The sequence below is a fragment of the Crocuta crocuta genome, unplaced genomic scaffold, assembly GCF_008692635.1.
Source record: "Crocuta crocuta isolate KB4526 unplaced genomic scaffold, BGI_CrCroc_1.0 scaffold217, whole genome shotgun sequence".
Classification (NCBI taxonomy): domain Eukaryota; kingdom Metazoa; phylum Chordata; class Mammalia; order Carnivora; family Hyaenidae; genus Crocuta; species Crocuta crocuta.
The window spans coordinates 2,157,412-2,180,515 of NW_027532208.1; the positions used below are offsets into that span (position 1 = coordinate 2,157,412).

Genomic DNA, 23,104 nt, shown 5'->3' on the forward strand with positions numbered 1-23,104 from the left:
AAAGAACTGGTAGATATACATACTTCGGGGACAGTAATCCTCATCGGAAAGGTCCGCACGGTCTTTGCGGTGATTGAATCGGTAGTCGATGCTGTCGTGTACCCAGCCTTTTTCGATGAACAATCCTGGAACCTCATCTGAGAAGAGCCAGTATCTATAAATCACAAACAGATATTAATAATAACGACAGATTATGAGCACAGGATGACTTGATTTGTTGGGGGAGATGATTACACAGTATCACTAACATTCAGACAGATACAAATGATAAAGTAAGGCACAGAATACCAACATTTTTGAAATTTGAGATTTGCTTCATAGCAGTAATTTTTATAACCAATATTTCTGTCTCTAGGTTCCATACAATGTACACACGTAAAATATATCACAATTTTTAATGAACTCTATTTGAATTACATTTCACCAGTCACAATAATTTAAGCTTCATATCTGTAGTATCTTCAAGAACAGGGTCATGTCTTACTTAACTTTGTAACTCTAGCACGTGACACAGAAAATATTCAATGTGTGATGAGCAATTGTTTCCAAAATCCATAAATAGGGAAGCCTGTCTATTCTTAGTACTTTAGACAGTTTCATAACTAGGAATAATATAATGGCCCTAGAGGATGACAAAAATGAAGTTTAATAACTTACCTGTTATGGTTTCGATCTGTACCAATAGGAGTCCTGCGCATGACCAGCTTTGCCTTGGCAATTCCTTCCTGGAAAGCCTTCTCGGCAGCTGCTTTGTGCTTTCGTATTCTTTCTTCTTCAGCTTCACGTTCCAGTTTCACTGTTACAGATAAAAAGAATCAACTAGATTTTTTTTTCCTAATAAATTCCACTCTTTCAAATTAAGTAAGATATAGAGTAGAAAGTATAAGGCAGATTTTCCATCAAACCTTATTAGTTTCGTTCTCCTAATTCTGATCTGTTATAAGAAGTGATGTGCTGCAAGGCTGGTTCCCCTGTGTCCTTCAAATTCTGGCGATGCTGCAACCATCAACTTAATGCATAATCTTTTCTCTCCAAAATGTAACTCCTTATTAATTTTAATAATCAAAATAGATTAATTCTATTAACAATTTAAAATGGAACAATAAAACAGTCCCTAAAGGGAATTAATTGATCCTCAAAATTATGAGAATGAATAAAACCAGAATAGGTATTTTGGAAACATATTTTAGTCCTGACGAATTTGATTATTATTCAGCCTTAGTAACAAGCAAAAAATACTGAGAAATCAAGGGCAGGCAAGCACTTGGGGATGATACTACTCACTGCATACTGAATACCATTTGGGGATCATTCAGCAAGTAACTACTGTTACAGATGAAAAAAAAGTTTTACTCAATTTATTTCTGACCATTCACTATATGGGTTTATTTCTTTCTTTTTTTTTAAATTTTTTTTAATGTTTTATTTATTTCTAGGAGAGAGAGAAAGAGAGAGACAGCAAGAGCAGGGGAGGGTCAGAGAGAGAGGGAGTCACAGACTCTGAAACAGGCTCCAGGCTCTGAGCTGGCAGTCAGCACAGAGCCCGACGCGGGGCTCGAACCCATGAACCGCGAGATCATGACCTAAGCGAAAGTCGGACGCTTAACAGACTAAGCCACCCAGGCGCCCCTATATGGGTTTATCTCATCCAGCCAGAAATTTCTCTCAACAACAGAAACAGCTCAGTAATCTTGTCAAGTTTTTCTATAACTGTCACAAATTTTGAAACTGTAAGTATATGGTGCTGCTATTTACAAGGCCAGATTTTTATTAACACTGATCTTCTAATAATGACAGCTTCTACAATATGGTAAGAATCTGGAAACCACACCAATCTACAGATGTTACTTTAAGACAAATCTCAGTTATTTAAAACCAACATGATACTTGTTACCTTTACAAAGTTCGCTCTCCTGAATGGAACTGTATGTTTGCACCAAGGATTACAGTAAATACCAGTACAAAGGGATTTATATCTAGAATATATAAAGATCTCTTACAACTCAGTAACAGAAAGACAAATAACCCAATTTGAAAATGTACAAAAGACTGGAATATTCCTCCAAGGAAGAAACACAAATGACCAACAGGCACATATGGAGATGCCTGACATCATTAGTCATCGAGGAAATGCATTATCAAAACCACAATGATATACTAATTCACAACCACTAGAATCAAGGAGTCATTTAGTAACAAATATTGTTGATGCAGAAAAATTAGAATTCTTGTACACTACTGATACATTTATATGTAAAATTGTGCAGCCACTTTGGAAAAAGTCTGGCAGTTCCCCCAAACAGTTGAGGATAGCAACCATATGACCCAGCAATTCCATTCTGGTATATACCTAAGAGAAACGAAAATGTCCAGACAAAAACTTATACACCAATGCTTACAGCAGCCATATTCATAGAAGCCAAAATGTGGAAATGAACCAATCATCCATCAACTAATGAATGGATAAACAAAATGTGGTATATCCAAACAATGGAATATCATTCAGCCATAGAAAGAAATAAGAACTGACACCTGCCATAACATGAACGAACCTTGACAACATTATGCTGAGTGAAAGAAACCAGACACAAAAGACCATGCATTTATTCTAGGATTCCATTTACAATGTCAGAAAAGGCAAGCCTGGATGAACAGAGTGATGATACCCAAAGAGTATAGGGTTTCTTTCTGAGATGGGTACGTTCTAAAATTATGATGAAGTTGCACATATCTGTGAGTATATTAAAAAAAACAATGGTGGGGGCGGGTGCTCAGTTGGTTAAGTGTCCAACTCTTGATTTCAGCTCAGGTCATTATCTCAGTTTGTGAGTCTGAATCTCACGTTGGGCTCTATGCTGACAACGCAGAGCCTGTTTGGGATTCTCTCTCTCCTCCTCTCCCTGACCCTCCCCTACTCGCACTCTCTCTCTCAAGATAAACTTTTTAAGTTTATTAAATTTATTTTTTAAAAAACCACTCAAGATGCCCAGGTGGCTCAGTCGGTTAAATATCCGACTTCAGCTCAGGTCATGATCTCGCAGTTCAGGAGTTCATTCAGCTCTGTGCTGACAGCTCAGAGCTTGGGGCCTGCTTCAGATTCAGATTCTGTGTCTCCCCCCTTTCTCTAAGCCCCTCCCCCATGTCTCTCTCAAAAATAAAATAAAACGTTAATTAAAAAAATTTAGAAACAACAATACATCAAAAAGAAACAACTATGAGTTATTCATTCAATGAAGAAGTTGTACGTGTGGTGTGTGAACTATTTAATAAAGCTGTTTACAAAAATGTTCAGGTGCACCTGGGTCGCTCAGTCGGCTAAGCAGCTCACTTTGGCTCAGGTCTTGATTTCATGGTTCATGATTTCTTGAGTTCAAGCCCCACAATGGGCTCACTGCTGTCCGTGCAGAGCCTGCTTCAGATCCTCTGTCCCCTTCTCTCTCTAGCCCCTCCCCTGCTCACAAGCATGCATGCTCTCTTTCTCACTCAAAATAATAAATATTTTTTAAAATGTTCAGATTTGACGGTGTTATCAAAACCCAAAATTTTTACATTCTTACACCTTAACAAGGGAAAGATCAATACCTGAGTTGGCAACTGTGCTGAGGGCTTCAAAGACCTTGTCATTCAATTGTTTAACAATCTTAACAAGCATGAAGGAACAGAGGCATGAATAAGTAACTTTCCCAAAGGAACAGAGCTAAGTCAGAGGTAAGGTTTGGAACCAGGCCAGCAATCCACTATGCCCATTTGTGGTTTTGATCCTTTACTAAATCTAGAAAAGATGCCAATGTCACACTCATCTCAAACCATCCCTAACTGCAGAATGCCTGGCTGAACTCTCCTGACAGAATACTGCCTAAGGGGGGGGTCGTGGGCTGCTGCATACAAAAACAACCAAACAGTTGTGACAAGGAGAGACTATACCATTACCTTGGCAATTTCCTTCCTTCTACCACCTTCTAAAGGGTTTCCCTTCTGCTCCCAACACAAGGCTTTCTTTACCTTTCATTTCTCTCTCCTGGATCTCCCGCTCCTTCTTGGCCTGGATGGCGAGCAGCCGCCTGCTCTTCACTGCGCTAATCATGTCTTCAGCTCCCACATCTACTTGGGGCTCAAACTTCACAATCTCTTTTTTCCTATCAGGTTTGCCCAGCCCATTCTCCTCTTTTCCATTTTCCTTGTTTTTGGCTTCCATTTCTTTCCTTTTCTGTTTCTCTGCTCTCTTTTTATCATTCTCTTCCTTCAGCACAGCAAGCCGTTCTTTCCACAGCTCTGCAGACATCTGCTGTCTGGTTTCCATGTGGTCCTGCACCGAGTACGTCATGAGGATGCGGTGGCAGAGGGCCGTCAAGATCTGGAGCTTCTCTTCCGACGTCAGTTCAAAAAACTCTGAGGTCTCCAGCTTCTCTAGGAACTCATCTTGTACTTCATTATCCTCAAATGGTGCTGAATCTTTATTGTCATCCGTGTCTGAGCCCTCACTTTCTTCCTGAACATCAGATTTGCGCAAGCAGAGCCGCACCAGCTCTGAGACAGAATGTAGGGTCAGAGGGATTTCTGACAGCTTCATTCCCAATTCACCATAGTCTTCTGCTATTTCATCTTGTAATAAGGTCTGCAAGAGGATGACCAATACTCTATTCAGGTATAAAAAGCCACCTTTTTCTGCACTCAAGGCTTCCATGAGGGACACAGCAGTAATAGGGTACTGAGCATCTGGTAAGAGTAGCCCAGAGTAACAGCTCAAGAACTCCACCACCATGGCCACGTCCCCAAAGAGTGTGTTGGGCAGCCCTTCGGGGGTATCCACCAACCTAAACGCCGGAAGGCTTTTGCCAGTTAACTCTTGGTCCTCGTACCTCTTCTGCTTTTCTAGTTTCTCAAGCATTTCTTTCTCTCTCCTCTCCTTGGCTTTCTCCTTCAACTTTTCTTTCAGCTCCTCTCGTTTCTTTTTCAAATATTCTTTGCGTTGCTCTTCAGACATAGAGGCCCACCGCTTTTTGTGCTCTAGAAGCTCAAAGCGTTTTTGAACAATACTTCGCAGCTCTTCTGGGAGACGAGCTCTATCTTCACTGGAGAGCAGACGAGCTGTTTTGGAGATAACACAGGACAGGGCACTCTTCTTGTCCTCCCTGTCTTTGTTTTCTTTGTAGTAGGCAATAAGGTGTAGGGCGGCAGGAGGCAGATGTTTATGGGGTTTACTAGAGGACCTGGGTGTACCCCCGGAATTCCGTGGGGCTCGTGTCATCTTCTGCGTGCCTTTGGCCATATCCAACAAAGTCATCTGCTTCATTTTGGTTTTAGGAGTCTTCAAGCCCTTTTTGGGAGATTTGGAATTACCTGTGGATTTCTGTCCATTAAGGATGCCTTTGCTTCTGCCCTTCACTTTCAAAGGTTTGTCACTGTGCTTCCCTGATTTCTTGGCAGGTGGGCCTTTCTTAGGAATGTGAAAGTTGGCATGTAGCTTGTTGGGTGACATTATCTTCATCACTTCTTCCAGATGTTCTTCTGGAGATTTGGAATTCTTTGAGTTCTTCACTTTGAGTGGTGAGCCATTCAAGGATTTCTTCAAGTGTACGTGACACCATAACTTGGGGTTTAGTGGTGAACTCAGAGAAGAGTTGTCTGTCTTGGATTTTTTTGAGGGCTTCCTATCTGGGGATCCAGTATTCTTCCTCTTAGTAGAAGGGTTGAGAGTCATGTACTAGAATTTAAGAAAAAGAGCAAAATTAATTTTAAACACTAATTTAAAGAAGCAACATTTAATCATCATACAGGCTCTCTTCCACGGCTATCTGGGTAAAGATATATATTCATTTCTGTCCACAGACACTATCTCCCTAAACAAACATGAATATCAGCTAATATTTTGGCCATATCAATACAAAACTGATACCTAGACTTAAAAATCTATACTCTTAAAATTAAACATTTTTGCTATGTAACTATACGTGTTGTTTATATATAGTGCTAGCAATTCTTAAATATTTTAATGAAATCTGTGAACTCTTTCCCTAAAAGCAACATACAATAATTATGCATTCCATTTCAGAACCCATCTGTGGATCCCAGACTGAGGATACCTGATATAGTAATGGCAATATCTAAGGAGTTAATAAAGTATTACTCTGGATTTCTTATCCCTTAAACCTCTGTTCTGACTAAAAACATTCTACGCTTTTAAGTAGAAAGTATTTAAGTGTTTTTGTCTAAAAGCAGAAGTATATTGTCTTATTTACAGTATCACAACAAACTCACTGCTCATAAAGAGGGAGCCCTCCCAACCCTGGCCCTGGTTCCTCAAACTCCCCTTTGTCCTGTCCCCTCATTCCCATGAAAACATTACTAACTCTAAGCCCTCTATATTCTCAATCTCCTACAATCCCCTCACATCCTTCAAATTCACTCCCTCTAGTAGCCCAACTCTGCAATCCTTTAATCCCCCCAGGACCTTAAATCCATTAGTTCTATCACACTTTCCCCATACTTGCTCCCTTATCCTTCTTTATCCACTCTGAATTCCAGGCAGTTGCTATAATCAATCCTGCATGAACCTCTGGTTCCCTGGCCTCTCCTGCTCTACTACAACTAGTTCCCTGGCCCGCATGTGGTCAGCTTACACATGCATGGAATAGAAGATACAAAGACAGTGTGTGGTCTTGCTTTAAATTCAGAACCAGGTACCTCAAATGTACCCTGAATACCACCCCATAATGACTTAATACATTCCTTTAGTCCATTCACTTTCCTCTCCCCTGGACACACATCTCCTATCTCCTCAAACGTCCACCATATCCCTTCATAGAGAATTAACTAATAGGTTAAATTCAGTCTACTTGTAGTAACACCATGGTTTCTTTTAAAGGTGTATTTTTTTTAAAAAAACTGTTGATTTTCAAACTTTAAAGAATGTAATTACAAAGAAAAAAAGCTTAGCAGCTAAACTGCATATCAAATGAAATAATTACCAAAGTAAAAGTAGAGCCAATTTCAAAAAAAATTCTAGTGACTAGGAAAAAGATTAGAAAACCTCTAGAACATTTGATTTCTCTTAGTAAAAGCAACTAAGCACAGAGGGCACTCAGAGACCTAAGCCTAACTCAAAATTTCTGAACAGGAAGGACGAACTTGACAGAAGCTACATGTAGGCAGCAGCCTGGAGACAGCGGGTGAGACAGGCCTGCAGGAGAGGAGACTGCACACGAGGAAGCAGCTCAATGCCACGCAACATGAAATGATGAAACCCTTTAAAAAGGTGAGGAGAAGGACAGGCGCCTGGGTGGCTCAGTCGGTTAAGCGTCCGACTTCGGCTCAGGTCATGATCTCTCAGTTCGTGGGTTCGACCCCCACGTGGGGCTCTGTGCTGACTGCCAGCTCAGAGCCTGGAGCCTGTTTTCAGATTCTGTTATCTCCCCCTCTCTCTGACCCTCCTCTGCTCACGCACACTCTCTCTCTCTCTCTCTCTCTCAGAAATAAAAAACATTAAAAAAATTTGTTAAATAAAAAATAAAAAGGCAAGAAGGAAGTGCTACGAGGAGGACACCCCCGAGATGACAGGAAAGAATACCCACGCTCCTGTCGAGAATAAACAGGTATATGGTAAAACTTAATAGGCTGTACTGTAATACCAGGTAAGATTTAAGCATTACAGAGATAATCACCAGAGAAACAAACTCACAGAACCAAGACAACACAAGCAGGAGAAACATGGTCTGCAATGAATGAGTGGGCTATGCCTAACATTCTGCTTTTGGCTAAGTCCCCAACTTTAAAGATTTTATTTTTAAAGTAATCTCTATACCCAACATGGGGTTTAAACTAACAACCCCGAAATCAAGAGTCGCACGCTCTACCGACTGAGCCAGCCAGGCGCCCCCAAGTCTCTAACTTTTGCTTTTTGCGGACTACAGGCAATTACAGATTAGTGTTCCTCTGGCGGGCTGTTTTTGTTGTCTGACTGAAACTAGAAGTTCTGCTCCCCAATTATCATCCTCCATATCAGCTGACAAAGGGATTTCATACTTTACGGAACATAAACAGGATCTATCTATAACTCGGGGAATACTTTCTCCAGAAGCAGAATTTCCCAGTCTTAGTTTCCCAGAACAAAATTTCAAAATGTTAACAAGAGTAAGAAAAGATAACTTATGTGAGACTCCACTCTCCGCATGGACAGTAATAGTTCCAATACTCCAAAGAGAATAGTATTTCAGACACCACCCTACAAATCATAGATAAAGGCCCAAAACCACTCAGGCAGCAATTAAAGACAAATGTGTGCCTTCTAAAAGTTAACAATCCTCTTAAACCAGCCTTGGAAAACCTTCAGAGTATAGACATAACAGACTGATACTTTCTCTAATGCTGAGGATAACAGGCTATATTTAAAGTCATTCTAAAATGAAATTAATCGGGGCGCCTGGATGGCTTAGTTGGTTAAGCATCCGACTTTCGCTTAAGTCATGATCTCGCGGTTCGTGGGTTCGAGCCCCGCGTCGGGCTCTGCGCTGACTGCCAGCTCAGAGCCTGGAGCCTGTTTCAGAGTCTGTCGCTCCCTCTCTCTGACCCTCCCCTGCTCACGCTGTCTCTCTCTCTCTCCTAGAAATAAATAAAACATTAAAAAAAAAATTAAAAAAAAATAAATAAAATAAAATGAAATTAATCACTAAAAAGGAGACTAGTATGAGACTATGTTTCATTTTTACCATTTCAAGTAGATTTCTTTACATAGGGTCTATTATACTTGGGCAACTTAATTTACTGATTATTTTTCTATTTAAAAAGTCAAATTTTCATAAAGTTCTTTAAATTTCTTCTATTTAGAAGCATTACACTATGCAGAAATGATGTAAGAGCTGGGATGGCTTAGCCATTAGAGGGTCCAGCAATCCATTTTTATTTATAAGGTGTGTTTTTTTGCCAAATCACACCGTATAATATTTTTTCTTAAAAATGAAAGAAATTAACTCACCCAACCCCCTCCCAACAGGCCGGCTCCCCGCGTGAGCAGTCCTTCTGTAACTGGATCGTCTCAGCATAGGGCATGCTGGGCAGTCACAGCCACATGGGAGCCGGCATGGCTGGACTCAGGGGGATCTGAAAAAGTATAAAACCACTTATGTGCTAAGGGTCTCCCTATCCCCTGTTCAGCAGAAGTAATCTACCAGAGTAGTGCACAAGGAAGAAGAAAAGAATGGACACCCAGAATAGCAGAATTACAGATTTTAGGCAAAGGCCCTTCCTAAGTACTAAACAAGAACGAAATATTGATGAATATCTCACAACGTGAAAGCCTTTAAGGAAAAGTGAATACAATTCTATAACTGCTCCCTGTCAACTGAACCAAACCACCATGCCAAATAAGAAAATCTAATAAATAAGATAAAAATGAAGAAACTTTATTTATAGCAGCTCACTCAGATGCTAAATTTAACTTAATAGTAAACAGCAAGAGCCCTGCACTGCAAAACTCTGGCAATCTGGATTCTGACATTTACTTCTCTCTACGTTCACCCCAGGGGCTGTGGTAGGAGTTCCAAGGCAACACTCACACAATGGGCTCGCCTCAATATCCAGATGTCTTTATCAGCAAATGCACAATATAGGTACCATAAAATAGCTGTAAGTACTTCTGAAGTTAACATAATTTTTTAAAGTGCTTCTGCTCTAGTCTCTAACTCAAACAGAAAATTCCAAAAGCCAAGTTTATTTAAAGAAAAACTTTAAAACCATGAACATTTACTTAAAACGTTAATTAGGAGAGATAAGAAACATCTTTAGAAATATATAATTAATGTCACTCAGTAATGAGACAGAATTAAATTACATCATGTACCTTTTGATATAATTCACTAAGAACACAACATCAATTCTGTGGTATTTCTTTCTACCAAAAATCCATAACCTGAATATAATTATATGGAAATAACCCTAAACTGAGAACCATTATACAAAAATAACTGGATTGTATTCTTAAAAAAGGTCAAAAGTTTCAGAAAGACAAAGAAAAGCTCAGAGACTGCTCCAGATCAGAGGAAACCTCGGTCTCCTAAGTCACAAAACAAAGAAACATAATACTTGATACTACACTGTAGCCTATTAAAACCAAATTTTTTTTAGTTAAAAGGACAGTACTGAGAAATTTTCAAAACTTGCATAAGAACTGCAGATAATAGCATTGTTTCAATGCTAATTTCCTGACTTTGATAACTGTATTACAGTTATGTTAGAAAAATAGCCTTGTTGGGGTGTCTGAGTGGCTCAGTAGGTTAAGTGTCCAACTTCGGCTCAGGTCATGATCTCACAGTTCATGAGTTCGAGCCCTGTGTTGGGCTCTGTGCTGACAGCACACAAATGCGGTAAATGTTAACATGTGAGGAATTCACTTAAAAGTATATGGAAACTCTTCACAGTATTTTGTCTACTTTTCTGTATGAAATTATTTCGAAACTTTTTAAAAATGTATTAAAAACTATTAAATCAGTCCAAATTATGTCAGGTTTCCAAATGTCTTAAAATGTAGTATTTAGGGGCGCTTGGGTGGCTCATTCGGTCAAGTCTGACTTTGGCTCAGGTTATGATCTCGTGGTTCAGGGGTTTCAAGCCCTGCACGGGGCTCTGTGCTGACAGCTAGCTCAGAGCCTGAAGCTGTTTCAGATTCTTTGTCTCCCTCTCTCTCTCACCCTCCCCTGCTCACACAGTCTCTCTCTCTCCCCTCTCAGAAATAAATAAAACATTAAAAAAAAAAATAGTAGTATTTAGCTGGGGTATCTGGATGGTTTAGTCAGTTAAGCATCTGACTCTTGATTTCAGCTCAGGTCATGATCTCACAGTACCTGAGTTCAAGCCTAGAGCCTGCCTGGGACTCTATCTCCCTCTCTTTTTCAAAAATAAATAAATAAACATTAATTTTTTTTTAATAAGGCAGCATTTAGCCATTACATCTTGATCCAAAGGCACCTGGGTGGCTCAGTGAGTTAGGCATCCAACTTCAGCGCAGGTCATCATCTCACAGTTCATGAGTTCGAGGCCTGCGTTGGGCTCTGTGCTGACATGTGAAAGCCTGCAGCCTGCTTTGGATTCTGTGTCTCCCCCTCTCTCTCTCTGCCCCCCTCCCTCCTGCTTGTGCGCGCGCTCTCTCTCTCAAAAATAAATAAACATTACAAAAATGTTTTTAAAAGCAAAAGCTTCCCTCCTAGGACATACCAGTCTAAAACGAGAGTAACAAAACACTAAAGCTGCAATGTTATTACCAAAGGACAATTAGCCAAGATGGCAGATTTCATCTTAGATGACAGGGATCACACAAATACATAAATGCCTTGTAAATCACTCCCCCCAAGTGATTATCCCTAAACTCAACTGTCCACTGCACTTTTTTTCAATGAATGGTACTTCTTAAAGAGATGAATTCGCAAGCCACACATCTATTACACCTATGCTAAATATCACAGAATATAAAATGAGTAAGACAGTTCTTCTATTCAAGTAATTTATGCTCTAGAGTTTACAAGACCACAAACACACTCTCATTATCACAATAGGCCCTATTTGGCTCACAGCCCAAAATTCTGATCTCTAAATAACTTTCCCCTCTTCTACCTAAGCTCTCCCCACTGGGCCTTTCCTCAAACTACTGCTCAGAACTTGCTTCCTCTCTCCAGGTCTCCTCTCTCCACAGGAGCTGCATTCAGCAGTCTAGCAGAACATGAAGTTCTGCAAAAACCAAAGAGAAGACAAAGAGAGAAAAACCATTTTTCAAACTACTGCCTTTGGGATAGGCAGGCAGATCTTATGTGACCAACTTGAATCCTCAAGGCATTATTTAAAATTTCCTTTAGAAGAAAGAAAATCCAAAGCATTGGTTTTTGGACTACTTATCTGTGTCTTTGCTTTATTTTGTCCTGGCTAAGATGCTGTTAAGTTCCTTAAGAAAACTACAAACTGGAAAAACACAACTTATATGCAAAACTTGGGAGACAAAATCAGAGACATGTCTAATAGTGCTGGGTAATAAAAATTATTGTGTAGACTGTTATTTTACAGGACTGTCAGTTTCTTTGACTAAGCATAATCACTAATTTCATGCAGCACTTTGGTCTAAACAAGCTTAATTACAGCCAGGTTTTATTAAGTTAGTATCTTAAGTCCTCATTAGAAAATTTGAGAATAGCTGATTTCTTCATAAATTCCTGGAATTTCAGCCTCTCATTCCTACAGAAAGTGTGGATCAGCTTTTTTGTTCTAATTAGCCCAAAAGCCCTTTTACCCATAAATAATACTTAGCTGTTCTTTTTTTTTTTAACTTAGTCTATGTTTCATGTTATTCACGTACTTAAACTAATCTTAAATACATAAAAGACAGCTATAAGATTTAAAAAGAGGAAAATATTTAAGAACTCAAATGATCCCAAGTGTCTAAAAACTCAGAGATAATTTTATATAGGATTTTGATACAGTAATGACAGTAATCTTATGTTACAGCCACTGAAAGCTGTATCATAATTCCAAAACCCTATAGCAACAAAATGACTAACAATTAAAACTTCCCCCTCAGTAAATAAAAAAAATTTAGTCCTGATCTAGAAAAAGCCAATTAACCTTGAAATTTTTCTTTTTATGCAAATAATAAAAATTTAAAGAGCATAGGAAGAAAATGCTTAATCATGCTGGAATGATCATGCTGGTCTGGAATAAGAAAACATGCTAAATATGAAACTATGGTTGGAGAAATCAAATTATTTCTCAATATAATTTTGTCAGCAAAATCAATCAAAAATAATTGAGGTAATTTAATTGTATGACTCAAAATGTACTTAGTTTTTCAAAATTTAAAGGAAGGGGGAAAAATCAGTTTTAAATGGATCAGTAGCCCTCTGCCAGTCCCATCCTGGCCCAAAGAACAAGATGAAATAGCAGTATGCAAATCAGTAAAGTTGCCAACAAAAGACACAAATACTCTCAAAACTTACATTAAAAAAATCTTATTGGAGGGGCACCTGGGTGGCTCAGTAGGTTTGAGCATCCAACTTCGGCTCAGGTCATGATCTCACAGTTCGTGAGTGTGAGCCCCACATCAGGCTCTGCTGTCAGCACAGAGCCTTTTTCAGATCCTCTGTCCTGTGCTTTCTCTGCCCATATCCTGCCTGCATGCACATGCACGTTCTCTCTCAAAAATAAACACACATTAAAAGAAAAATTCTTGGGGCAATTGGGTGGCTCAGTCGGTTAAGCGTCCCGACTTCGGCTCAGGTCATGATCTCACAGTTCGTGGGTTCAAGCTGACAGCTCAGAGCCCAGAGCCTGCTTCAGATTCTGTGTCTCCCTCTCTCTGACCCTCCCCTGCTCATGCTGTCTCTCTCTCAGAAATAAATAAAACATTAAAAAAAAAATTAAAAGACGGGGCGCCTGGGTGGCTTAGTCGGTTGAGCGTCCAACTTTCGTTTAGGTCATGATCTCGCGGTTCGTGGGTTCGAGCCCCGCATCGGGCGCTGTGCTGACTGCCAGCTCAGAGCCTGGAGCCTGTTTCAGAGTCTGTGACTCCCTTTCTCTCTGACCCTCCCCTGCTTACGCTGTCTCTCTCTCTCTCTCCTAGAAATAAATAAAACATTTTAAAAAAAATTAAAAGAAAAAATCTTATTGGCAAAACTCTGAGATGGAAAAGACAATCAGGAATCTCAGGCCAATGTCTTGGCTTTTGTCATTTTAGTTTCTGTTCGTTCTAATTACACTAGCCTCAGCTTCTGCATCTGGAAAATAAAGTATGTGTATATGTGTATATATACACATAATACACACACACCCAACATGATTTTATAAGAAATGTTTGTAAGATCAATAATTTGATCTTTAATCGAGCTAATTAAAGGGGGAAAAAAACACCACATTCTCAAAAGGGAAATGCTAGGTTTTCTACTAGTCTGCCATACAAAGTAATACTCATTCCAAGTCTTTTTCAAGGCTGCTGGTGTGTTTGACTATCTTGATATATGACATGAGTTTTCATTCTTAGAAATTAATTTGTGAAAATGTTTTTCCTGTTTATATCATACCTCATTCCAAGAAGAATCTAAGGCAAAAAACTGTGTGTGTGTGTGTGTGTGTGTGTGTGTGTATAACTATGCAATCATAGTAAAAAATAAATCAAACTAAGGGAGATTTTCAATATCAGCCCCACATCATCATCTAAAAAACACAGATGGATGTCAAGTTTCTGAATCTATTATCTGATGTTAAAAGACCTCAAAATCTAATCTAACTGGAGCCACTGGAGAAAACTAACTCGTTTAATAGTGTTCTACCTTGCTATTCAAAAATTAAGAGTGACCTTACCTTGTATGGATCAAGTAAAAAGTCACTGAACTTGCTAGGCAGGGAATATTTCTTCACCAATTCGTCTTCTACCACCCATGGTGCATTTTCACCAGTACCAGCCCGTAATGCATTATGCCGTATAAAGTATCGAAGTATCTCCTTATTTGGTGGGCGTTCTGTACGAATCAAGCTGTCTGCTGGCACGTTACTGATGATCTAGGTTAACAAACATAAATAACTTACCACCGGGGGAAAAAGCAATTAACCACTGAAACAAAGATTTATATTCTCTCCGGAAAAATCATAATTCCCTCTATAAAAAAGGGCTATAAACTAGATGAAAGAAAAATAATTTTCAGAGACAGAATATTAATTAAACATATCCCTAGGCAATTTATCTGTATGGATCAAAGTCCTAAAAATGTGCATACCCACTGAATCAGCAATTCCTCTCTTTAAGAATTTAGAAGTAAATGGACAGTCATCAACTGCTAATAAAAGGATAAAAAAACAGAAGGGAAGACTACATAAAGGTACATCAGTAAGGAATTCATTTTTTAAATTAAAACATATCCATATAATGAGTGAATGCAACCACTGCATGCATATAGTATATATATGCATATAATTATGTTTAATATATTACAGATAATATACACATCCATAGGGGGGAAATGTTTCTCAATCAGGACAAATTTATCAGAATCATCTAAGGTGCAGATTCTTGGCCCCCAAACTTACTGAATGAGAAGAATCTCTGGCAGTAGAGCCCAGGAATCTACATTTTTTAATAAAATCCCCTGATGACTATCATGTACACTACAACCTGAAAATACTGTTCTGGAAAAAAATTTAATGACACCACAGATTTTACCATATAGTAAATGAAAAAAGCAAGTTACAAAATAGTATGTGTAGAATACTCCTTTTTTTTTTCTCTAAAGATTTTATTTTTAAGTAATCTCTACATCCAACATGGGGCTCAAACTCATAACCCCAAGATCAAGAGTCACATGCTCTACCAACTGAGCCAGCCAGGTGCCCCTACTCCTATTTTCAAAAGTCACTTACAAGTCAGGGCATCTGGGTAATTCAGGTCCTGATCCCAGGGTTATGGGATGGAGTTCCATGTTGGGCTCCACGCTGAACATGGAGGCTGCTTAAGATTCTCTTTCTCTCTCCCTCTGCCCCTCACCCCTACTCGCACATTCTCTCTAAAGAAACAAACAGGCTAACCAGCACTAACCACATCTATATTCACCAATCATCATCTCTGAGCACAGGATTAGAAATATCTTTTATCCTTATTTGTATATTCTATCTTTCTCTGTTTACTATATGTAAACAAAGCAATTTACATTCACACTCATCAGTAAGAATACAAATGACAATCCAAGAAGTGGATGAGACTCCCTAGTAATAATATTTTAACTAGCTACCCTGCTGAAGGTGAAGAAATTTAGTGAAAAACTGTATTTAACATCCAATTTTCAAATATAAAGAAATCCTAACAATCTAGCAATGTCTTCACATGAACTATAAAACAAATGGAGTCAAAACGCTGGGGGCCCCCAGGTGACTCAGTCGGAGAGCATGCAACTCTTGATCTCAGGGTTGTAAGTTCGAGCCCCACACTGGGTGTAGAAATTACCCAAAAATTAAAATTTTTTAAAAAAGAGTCAAAATAGAGTAAGACTCGTCAACTTTTTGAGGTGGGGAAAAAACCCAACACTCTGAAGTGGCAAAAGAACTGGGTTATAATCCTTCCCACACTCATTTACTAAATTAGGAACTTTGACAGAATTCTTCAACTTCTCGGGCCTTATACAGTTGAACAGGAAGACAAATGTGCAGTTGCCTTCCATACCCAGCAGCCCATCTTATCTCTTTCTAAGTACAAGATTTTATATATACAGGTAAAGGAGTACCTGAAACTAATATGCCATATTCCATGGACTCTAAGATGCTATTAATGAAAAAACACAGTGTTTTATATGGCACTAAGGAAAAAATTGTTGCCAATTCACTTTAAACTATGTCCTGGCTCTGGCCATATTAAAAAAAAACACAAACCTTAGAACAATAAAACTTAGCACTAAGTTATTTTAAGGGTATTTACGGTTTTAGATTATTAGCTTTCTGAGTTTATTAGAAATTGCTTTATTTTTAACTGGAAAGAGCGATTTCTTGGGAATAGCTGGGAACCGATTCTTATTTTTCAAACTGAGTTTGAAGCTCAAATGCAAATTATTCTTAGACCCTAATAATTCCTATTAAAAGAAAACAGTATGCGGGGCGCCTGGGTGGCTTAGTCGGTTAAGCGTCCGACTTTCGCTTAGGTCATGATCTCACGGTTCGTGGGTTCGAGCCCCGCGTCGGGCTCTGTGCTGACTGCCAGCTCAGAGCCTGGAGCCTGTTTCAGTCTGTAACTCCCTCTCTCTCTGACCCTCCCCTGCTCACGCTGTCTCTCTCTCTCTCCTAGAAATAAATAAAAATATTTAAAAAAAAAAAAAAAAGAAAACAGTATGCTATCTCCTTGGGGAAAAAAGTACAATTTAACTTAAGGTCATAATCACAAAGACTACAAAAGCCTAGAATTTATTGTAGAAACACATTTATTCACATTTTTCTGTTGCACATTTTCTCTGAGAAAACTGGCCTTATATTTTCTGAAATAGCATTTTCTACATGTAAGAGGTTTAATATAAAGTGCCAACTAACCTTATCTTCATTTTGTAATTTCACATCATATTTGTGAGGCAGAAATTTTGGTGGAGCCCATTTCCTTTCTCCTTTTTTTAATGAAGTAGGGAGTTTTCGTGGAGATCTACGTGCTCTGTCATCTAGTCAAATCAATAGAAAATTAGTGAAAAAAGTAAGTCTTTAATTTTATCCATTCACTTATTAATAATCTTATTGAACACCTACTCTGCACCAGGTACTGAGTGAAGGGACACAAAGATGAATCATAAAGTCCTTACCTCAAGCAGATCAAATTTGTGAGAGTCTACAAAACTTATAATACAAGGTAGTAAAATTCTGTAACAGAGATTGGTACAAAAAAATACTATGAGAGCACAGAGAAGCAATGTCTTACTTGGTGTGGAAGACAGGCAAAGGAGAGGAAAGACTACAATTTGTTCAGAGACTACAAGCAGTAAAATGAGTGAGTATGATTTACGTTATAGTAAAAACATCAGACTAAAGAGATAAATAGGGGACAAATTATAAATCACATTGTATGCCTTTTAAAACAATTTTTTAAATGTTTACTTTTGAGAGAGAGGGAAAGTACGAGCAGGGGAGGGACAGAGAAAGAGGGAGACAGAGGATCTGTAGCAGGTTCTGCACTGACAGCAGAGAGCCCAGTATGGGGCCCAAACTCATAAACTGTGAGATCATGACCTGAACCAAAGATGAACACTTAACTAACTGAGCCATCCAGGCACCTCCATTTATTATTTTTGTTAAGTAAGCTCCATGTCCAGTGTCCATTGTGGGGCGTGAACTCACGACCCTAAGATGAGGAGTCACATACTCTACCGACTGAGCCAGCCAGGTACCCTAACACTGTATACCATTTAAAGACTGGAATTGGTCTCATGGGCACTAGGGAAAGAAAGGATTTCTCATCTAACTAATTAGATATACTTTGTGAAAGGTCACTAGTCTGAAAAAACTGAGAAAGAAAATAACACTTTCGGCAGTTAGAAAACGAGTAAAACGCCAGGTAAGACTGAAGATCACAAGATACAATACTAAATATCTGAATTAATGTAACTGGAATGGAGACTAAAAGAGTCAAGAGGTATTTAGAAGACAAGACTTGGTAACTACCTAGATGTGGAAATGCTAATGGTTTCCAAGTTTGCTGCCTTAGGGATAGGGAGATGATGGTGTCATTAACTAAGTAAGAGAATGCTGGAAGACTAGCAGTATTCTTGTTGACATCCCTTGGAAAGACAACATAAGGAGTAAGATGATCAATTTAGTTTTACAGGTGTTAAATCTGAACTGCTTAGGACAGGCATGTGAAGACTAGGTCTGAAGCTAAGGAGTTAAGCTGATGTGGGCCTGGGAATCATCAGCCTTGATACAGGTAAGAATTTAAACTGTGGTCAGAAACGAAATGTAACAGTACCACTTCTGCAGAAAAGTAAAAAGGCAGCAGAGGTGCCTGGGTGGCTCAGTAGGTCAAGTGACCGACTCTTATTTTCGGCTCAGGTCACAATCTCACAGTTGGTGAGTTCGAACCCCACATCGGGCTCCTCACTGATAGTGCAGAGACCGCTTGGGATTCTCTCCCACTCTCTGTCCCTTTCCCAATCACATGTATATACTCTCTCTCTCAAAATAAATAAATAAACTTAAGATTTTTAGAAGGCAGCAGGCAGTTCTTCCCGTGCACAAGCCCTGTCCCCGTGCTTTAATAAAATCACCTTTTTGCACCAAAAAAAAACAAAAAGGGGGGGAAGGGGGGAGCAGCAGGAAATCCTATGAAAAATACTTTAATGAAAAAAGGAGGTTTCAAAAAAAAAAGTAGGGGTGTCTAGCTGGTTCAGTTGGAAGAGTATGTGACTCTTGATCTCAGGGTCATGAGTTCAAGTCCCATATTGGGTGCAGAAATTACTAAAAACAAACAACAGAAAAGTAGCTGGGAAACCTAAGAGACTATGGTACTAAATAAGCTGAAAAACATGAGAGTGACCAACAGTGGTAAATGGAACAGAAAAGTAAAAAAAACAAAGAAAAAAAATGAGTGAATTTTGCATTAGGGGGTCACCTATAATCTTATTAGGAACAGTTTTAGGAATAAAGAGGCAAAAGTCACACTATAACAGTGTATGGAATAAAGTGATGGTCAGAAAGCAGAGACAATATTCTCAATAATCTTACCCTGAATGAATAAGACAAATAGAACAATAGGATCAAGGGAGAATAGTTTTTGTTTTCAGAAAACAGGACTTTATTTATAAGAACCATTAGAAAGAGGGTTTAAAACACTCCATAGTAAAGTAATAGACGTTTACTCATTCCTTGAAAAACTATGAGGGAATGGAATTCAAAGCACAAGTATCTTGGCCAATTGGAAAGACCACTCCCTTGTAAGATCGAAGAAGAATACAGAAATTCCTACCAGAGAGGTTAGGAAGACAAACCTGGAAAGTTCCTGCCCTAACACATTATTTTCCCCCCAACAAAGTAGAAGGCAAGGTCACATGAGGATAAGATATTTTTTTATACTGGAATTTGCCTATCATATTTTATGGAAATTCTAATCAATTTTTCCCCTGAAGACACTCAGCGTACATCCTAACATTAATTCTTTAGCTCACCTACTACTCTTAACAACATACTAGGAATAACATTATATCCCTAATTTAAACCTGAACTAAGGTGCACACTCTAAAAAATAAGCCAAAGCCTAAAACCAGCAGTTCTTGGTTCACAATGCTTAAGGTGTAAAACTAACAACTATAACACATAATTAGTATGCCAACGATCCGATTCTAGAAAAAAAGAAGTGTTAGAAGATGCATCAGCCAACACTTAACCAAAATACTTATTCCTCTCAAATTTCAGGAACTGTAATAACACACATATTATAAACCTCCAGTAGCAAAAAGGAGAAAAACTGAAAAATAGACATTAGCGTTCATAGTACACAGTGAAAAACAAAACTGAAATATCAACAACCCAGAGCGGGGGGGCAGCTATACAATTCTCCGAAGCTGCCTTGGGACTAGGTAAGGACATCCCTCTAAAACCATCTGCACATATCCAAAACATCAGGAGACACAAAATAGAGGGCACATGGCAGAATATTCTAATTCAACATTCTAACTCAAACTTTGTGACAGTTAAATAAATATGTTATATAAAATCACTGGATCCTCTAACAGTCACAGGGAGGGGGATCAGTACACACAAACCCTCTGAGTAATCCTATTTTTGGGGAAAGAAGGGATCCAAATTCCTTATTTACACAAATTAAAAAAAAAAAAAAAGGGGGGGGCCTCAGAGGCTAAAAATAAAAAGTCTCCCCAGTGAGGAAAGTTTGTTTTTCAACTTTCAAAACATCACTGTTAAGGTCTCTAGGCCCCAAAAATTTACTTTTAGAGTTTCACAATTCTGGCAGTTCCCATCTGAGATGGACCTGAATTTATATAGATAAAATGAAATCTCTTAAAAGCACCACATTGGCTTGTAAAATGAGGGGAAAAAAGGAGAGTGGGGCACCTGAGTGGCTCAGCTGGTTAAGCGTCTGACTCCAGCTCAGGTAATGATCTCATAGTTCAAGAGTTTGAGCCCGTCAGGCTCTGCACTGACAGCTCAGTGCTTCGGATTGTGTATCTCCCTCCCTCTCTCTCCTTCTCCCCTGCTTGTGCACAAGCATGTGCTCGCTCGCTCTCTCTCAAAAATAAGCCAACATACATTTAAGAAGAAAAAGAGAGAGAGAATGAGAGAAAGGAAAGAGAGAAAGAAAAAAGACAGAGAGAAAGAGAGAGAAAGATTTGAATTAGTCTCTCCTATTCTAATCACCCCACTTCCACACATCTTTACAGATGTCCAACTTGGAGAAAAGGAAAGCAAACTTTCCCATCCTGAGTAGGCAGACATGTGCATAAAGATTTCTAAGCAGCCAAAAGTAATGATTTCGCCCTGGTCTTAACTGTGTGGGGAGATTGAAATCTTGATTCCCTTAGTGGGTATTTTAATTGTTTTCTGAATCATAAATGAACAAAAAACATGTCTAGCTGTCTACAAAACTTAATTTAATCGCTAGAGAACTCAAAAGATTTGTGTAGGATAAAATAAACAGAATAGCGTAACTCACTAAGGAAATCTAGCATCATACATACTAATACTCTCTCTCCTTCCTTCATCCTCTTTTATAACTGACTCCTTCTTCTGATGATCCTGAGCAATTTGGCTAGAATTCTCTTTGTCACTTGAGGGAGAATCACAGGCACCATCCGATTTCTTCTCATTGGCTTCTTCATCCACTTTCTCCAAAGGATGAATTTTCACAATCCTCACCTTGAGCATTTTTTCCTTCCCAACCTATAAAGGAGATAAGGGAGAAGCAAAGATAATAAAGAATAAACAGAAACCCAAAGATGTTTAGAATATATTATCTATAATATATATATTATATATAATACATATCTATAATATATAATGTATAATATACATCCCACTTCATCTGACAAAAAAATTCACTGAAAAAGTAGCCAAGTTGTGATTTTTTTCCAACTTTGTTTCTCAGACTTCTAAACAGAAATTGGATACCTCTAAAAAATAAAATGATCACAATCTAGTTCATATTTCATGTACCAAGGTATTAAGTCTAAAAAGTCATCACTACACTAATCTGACATAAATGTGTAAATACAGTTCAAGAGTTTTCATTTTGGGGGGAGCCTGCGTGGCTCAGTTGGTTAAGCGCCTGACTTCAGCTCAGGTCGTGATCTCAGTTTGTGAGTTCAAGCCCGTACATCAGGCTCTGTGCTGACAACTCGGAGTCTGGAGCCTGCTGTGTCTCCTTCCCTCTCTGTCCCTCCCCCATTTGTGCTGTCTCTCTCTCTCAAAATGAATAAATAGTAAGTAAATAAATAAATAGAATTTCCATTAAAAAGAAAATCAAAAAAATAAATAAAGAAAAAGAAAAAGAAAATCAACTATGTAGGGGCACCTGGCTAGCTCAGTCAGAAGAGCATGCAGCTCCTGATCCCAGGGTTCTAAGTTCAAGCTCCACGTTGGGTGTAGAGATTACTTATCAGGTCATGACCTCACAGTTTGTGGGTTCGAGCCCCATGTCAGGCTCTGTGCTGACAGCTCAGAGCCTGGAGCCTGTTTCAGTCTGTGACTCCCTCTCTCTCTGCTCCTCCTCTGCTCATGCTCTGGCTCTCTCTCTCCCCCAAAATAAAAACATTTTAAAAATTAAAAATAAAGTCTTTAATAAATAAATAACTACAGATATAGATATCCAATTATTTTAGAATTACCTATTGAAAAGACTATCTTGGGGCGCCTGGGTGGCTTAGTCAGTTAAGCGTCCGACTTTCGCTTAGGTCATGATCTCACAGTTCGTGGGTTCGAGCCCCGCGTCAGGCTCTGTGCTGACTGCCAGCTCAGAGCCTGGAGCCTGTTTCAGTCTGTGACTCCCTCTCTCTCTGACCCTCCCCTGCTCACGCTGTCTCTCTCTCTCTCCTAGAAATAAATAAAAAATATTTAAAAAAAAAGAAAAGACTATCTTTTCTTCACTTAATCATCTTCCTAACTATCAGAAATCAGTAGTGTGTATACATATGGATGGAGGTATAGGAGTCTATTTCTGAATGCTACTGTGTTCCACTTAATCTGTTAATTAGTCTATCTTTACAATTTCACACCACTTTAATAAGTGAAAATAAGACTCAAAATCAGATAATATTGTACCTCTAACTTGGCTGTTCTTTGTCAAAGTTCTTTTGGCTAGGTTCTTTGCATTGTCACATGAATTTTACAATCAGCTTGACAGTTCCTATAAAAAAAGCTGCTGGGATTTTTTAAAATTGTTTTTTGAGTATGGCTGAAAAGCTGCTGGAATTGGGGCGCCTGGGTGGCTTAGTCTGTTAAGCGTCTGACTTTTCGCTTAGGTCATGATCTCGCGGTTCGTGGGTTTGAGCCCCGCATCCGGCTCTGTGCTGACTGCCAGTTCAGAGCCTGGAGCCTGTTTCAGAGTCTGTGTCTCCCTCTCTCTCTGACCCTCCCCTGCTCACGCTGTCTCTCTCTCTCTCCTAAAAAT

At 38.9% G+C, this 23,104-nt stretch overlaps 1 protein-coding gene across 1 annotated transcript in view; it reads right to left on the reverse strand.

The window, feature by feature from the left end:
* The window catches only part of BAZ1B (bromodomain adjacent to zinc finger domain 1B), a 61,621-nt gene that overhangs the window by 28,678 nt on the left and 9,839 nt on the right, over positions 1–23,104 (reverse strand). Inside the window, exons 4-9 of the mRNA XM_077777867.1 lie at positions 21,177–21,378; positions 17,035–17,156; positions 14,332–14,529; positions 4,003–5,704; positions 658–796; positions 24–154 (exon numbers count right to left, since the gene is read on the reverse strand). Of these exons, the coding sequence (XP_077633993.1) occupies positions 24–154; positions 658–796; positions 4,003–5,704; positions 14,332–14,529; positions 17,035–17,156; positions 21,177–21,378 (2,494 nt within the window). The remainder of the gene's footprint in view (positions 1–23; positions 155–657; positions 797–4,002; positions 5,705–14,331; positions 14,530–17,034; positions 17,157–21,176; positions 21,379–23,104) is intronic.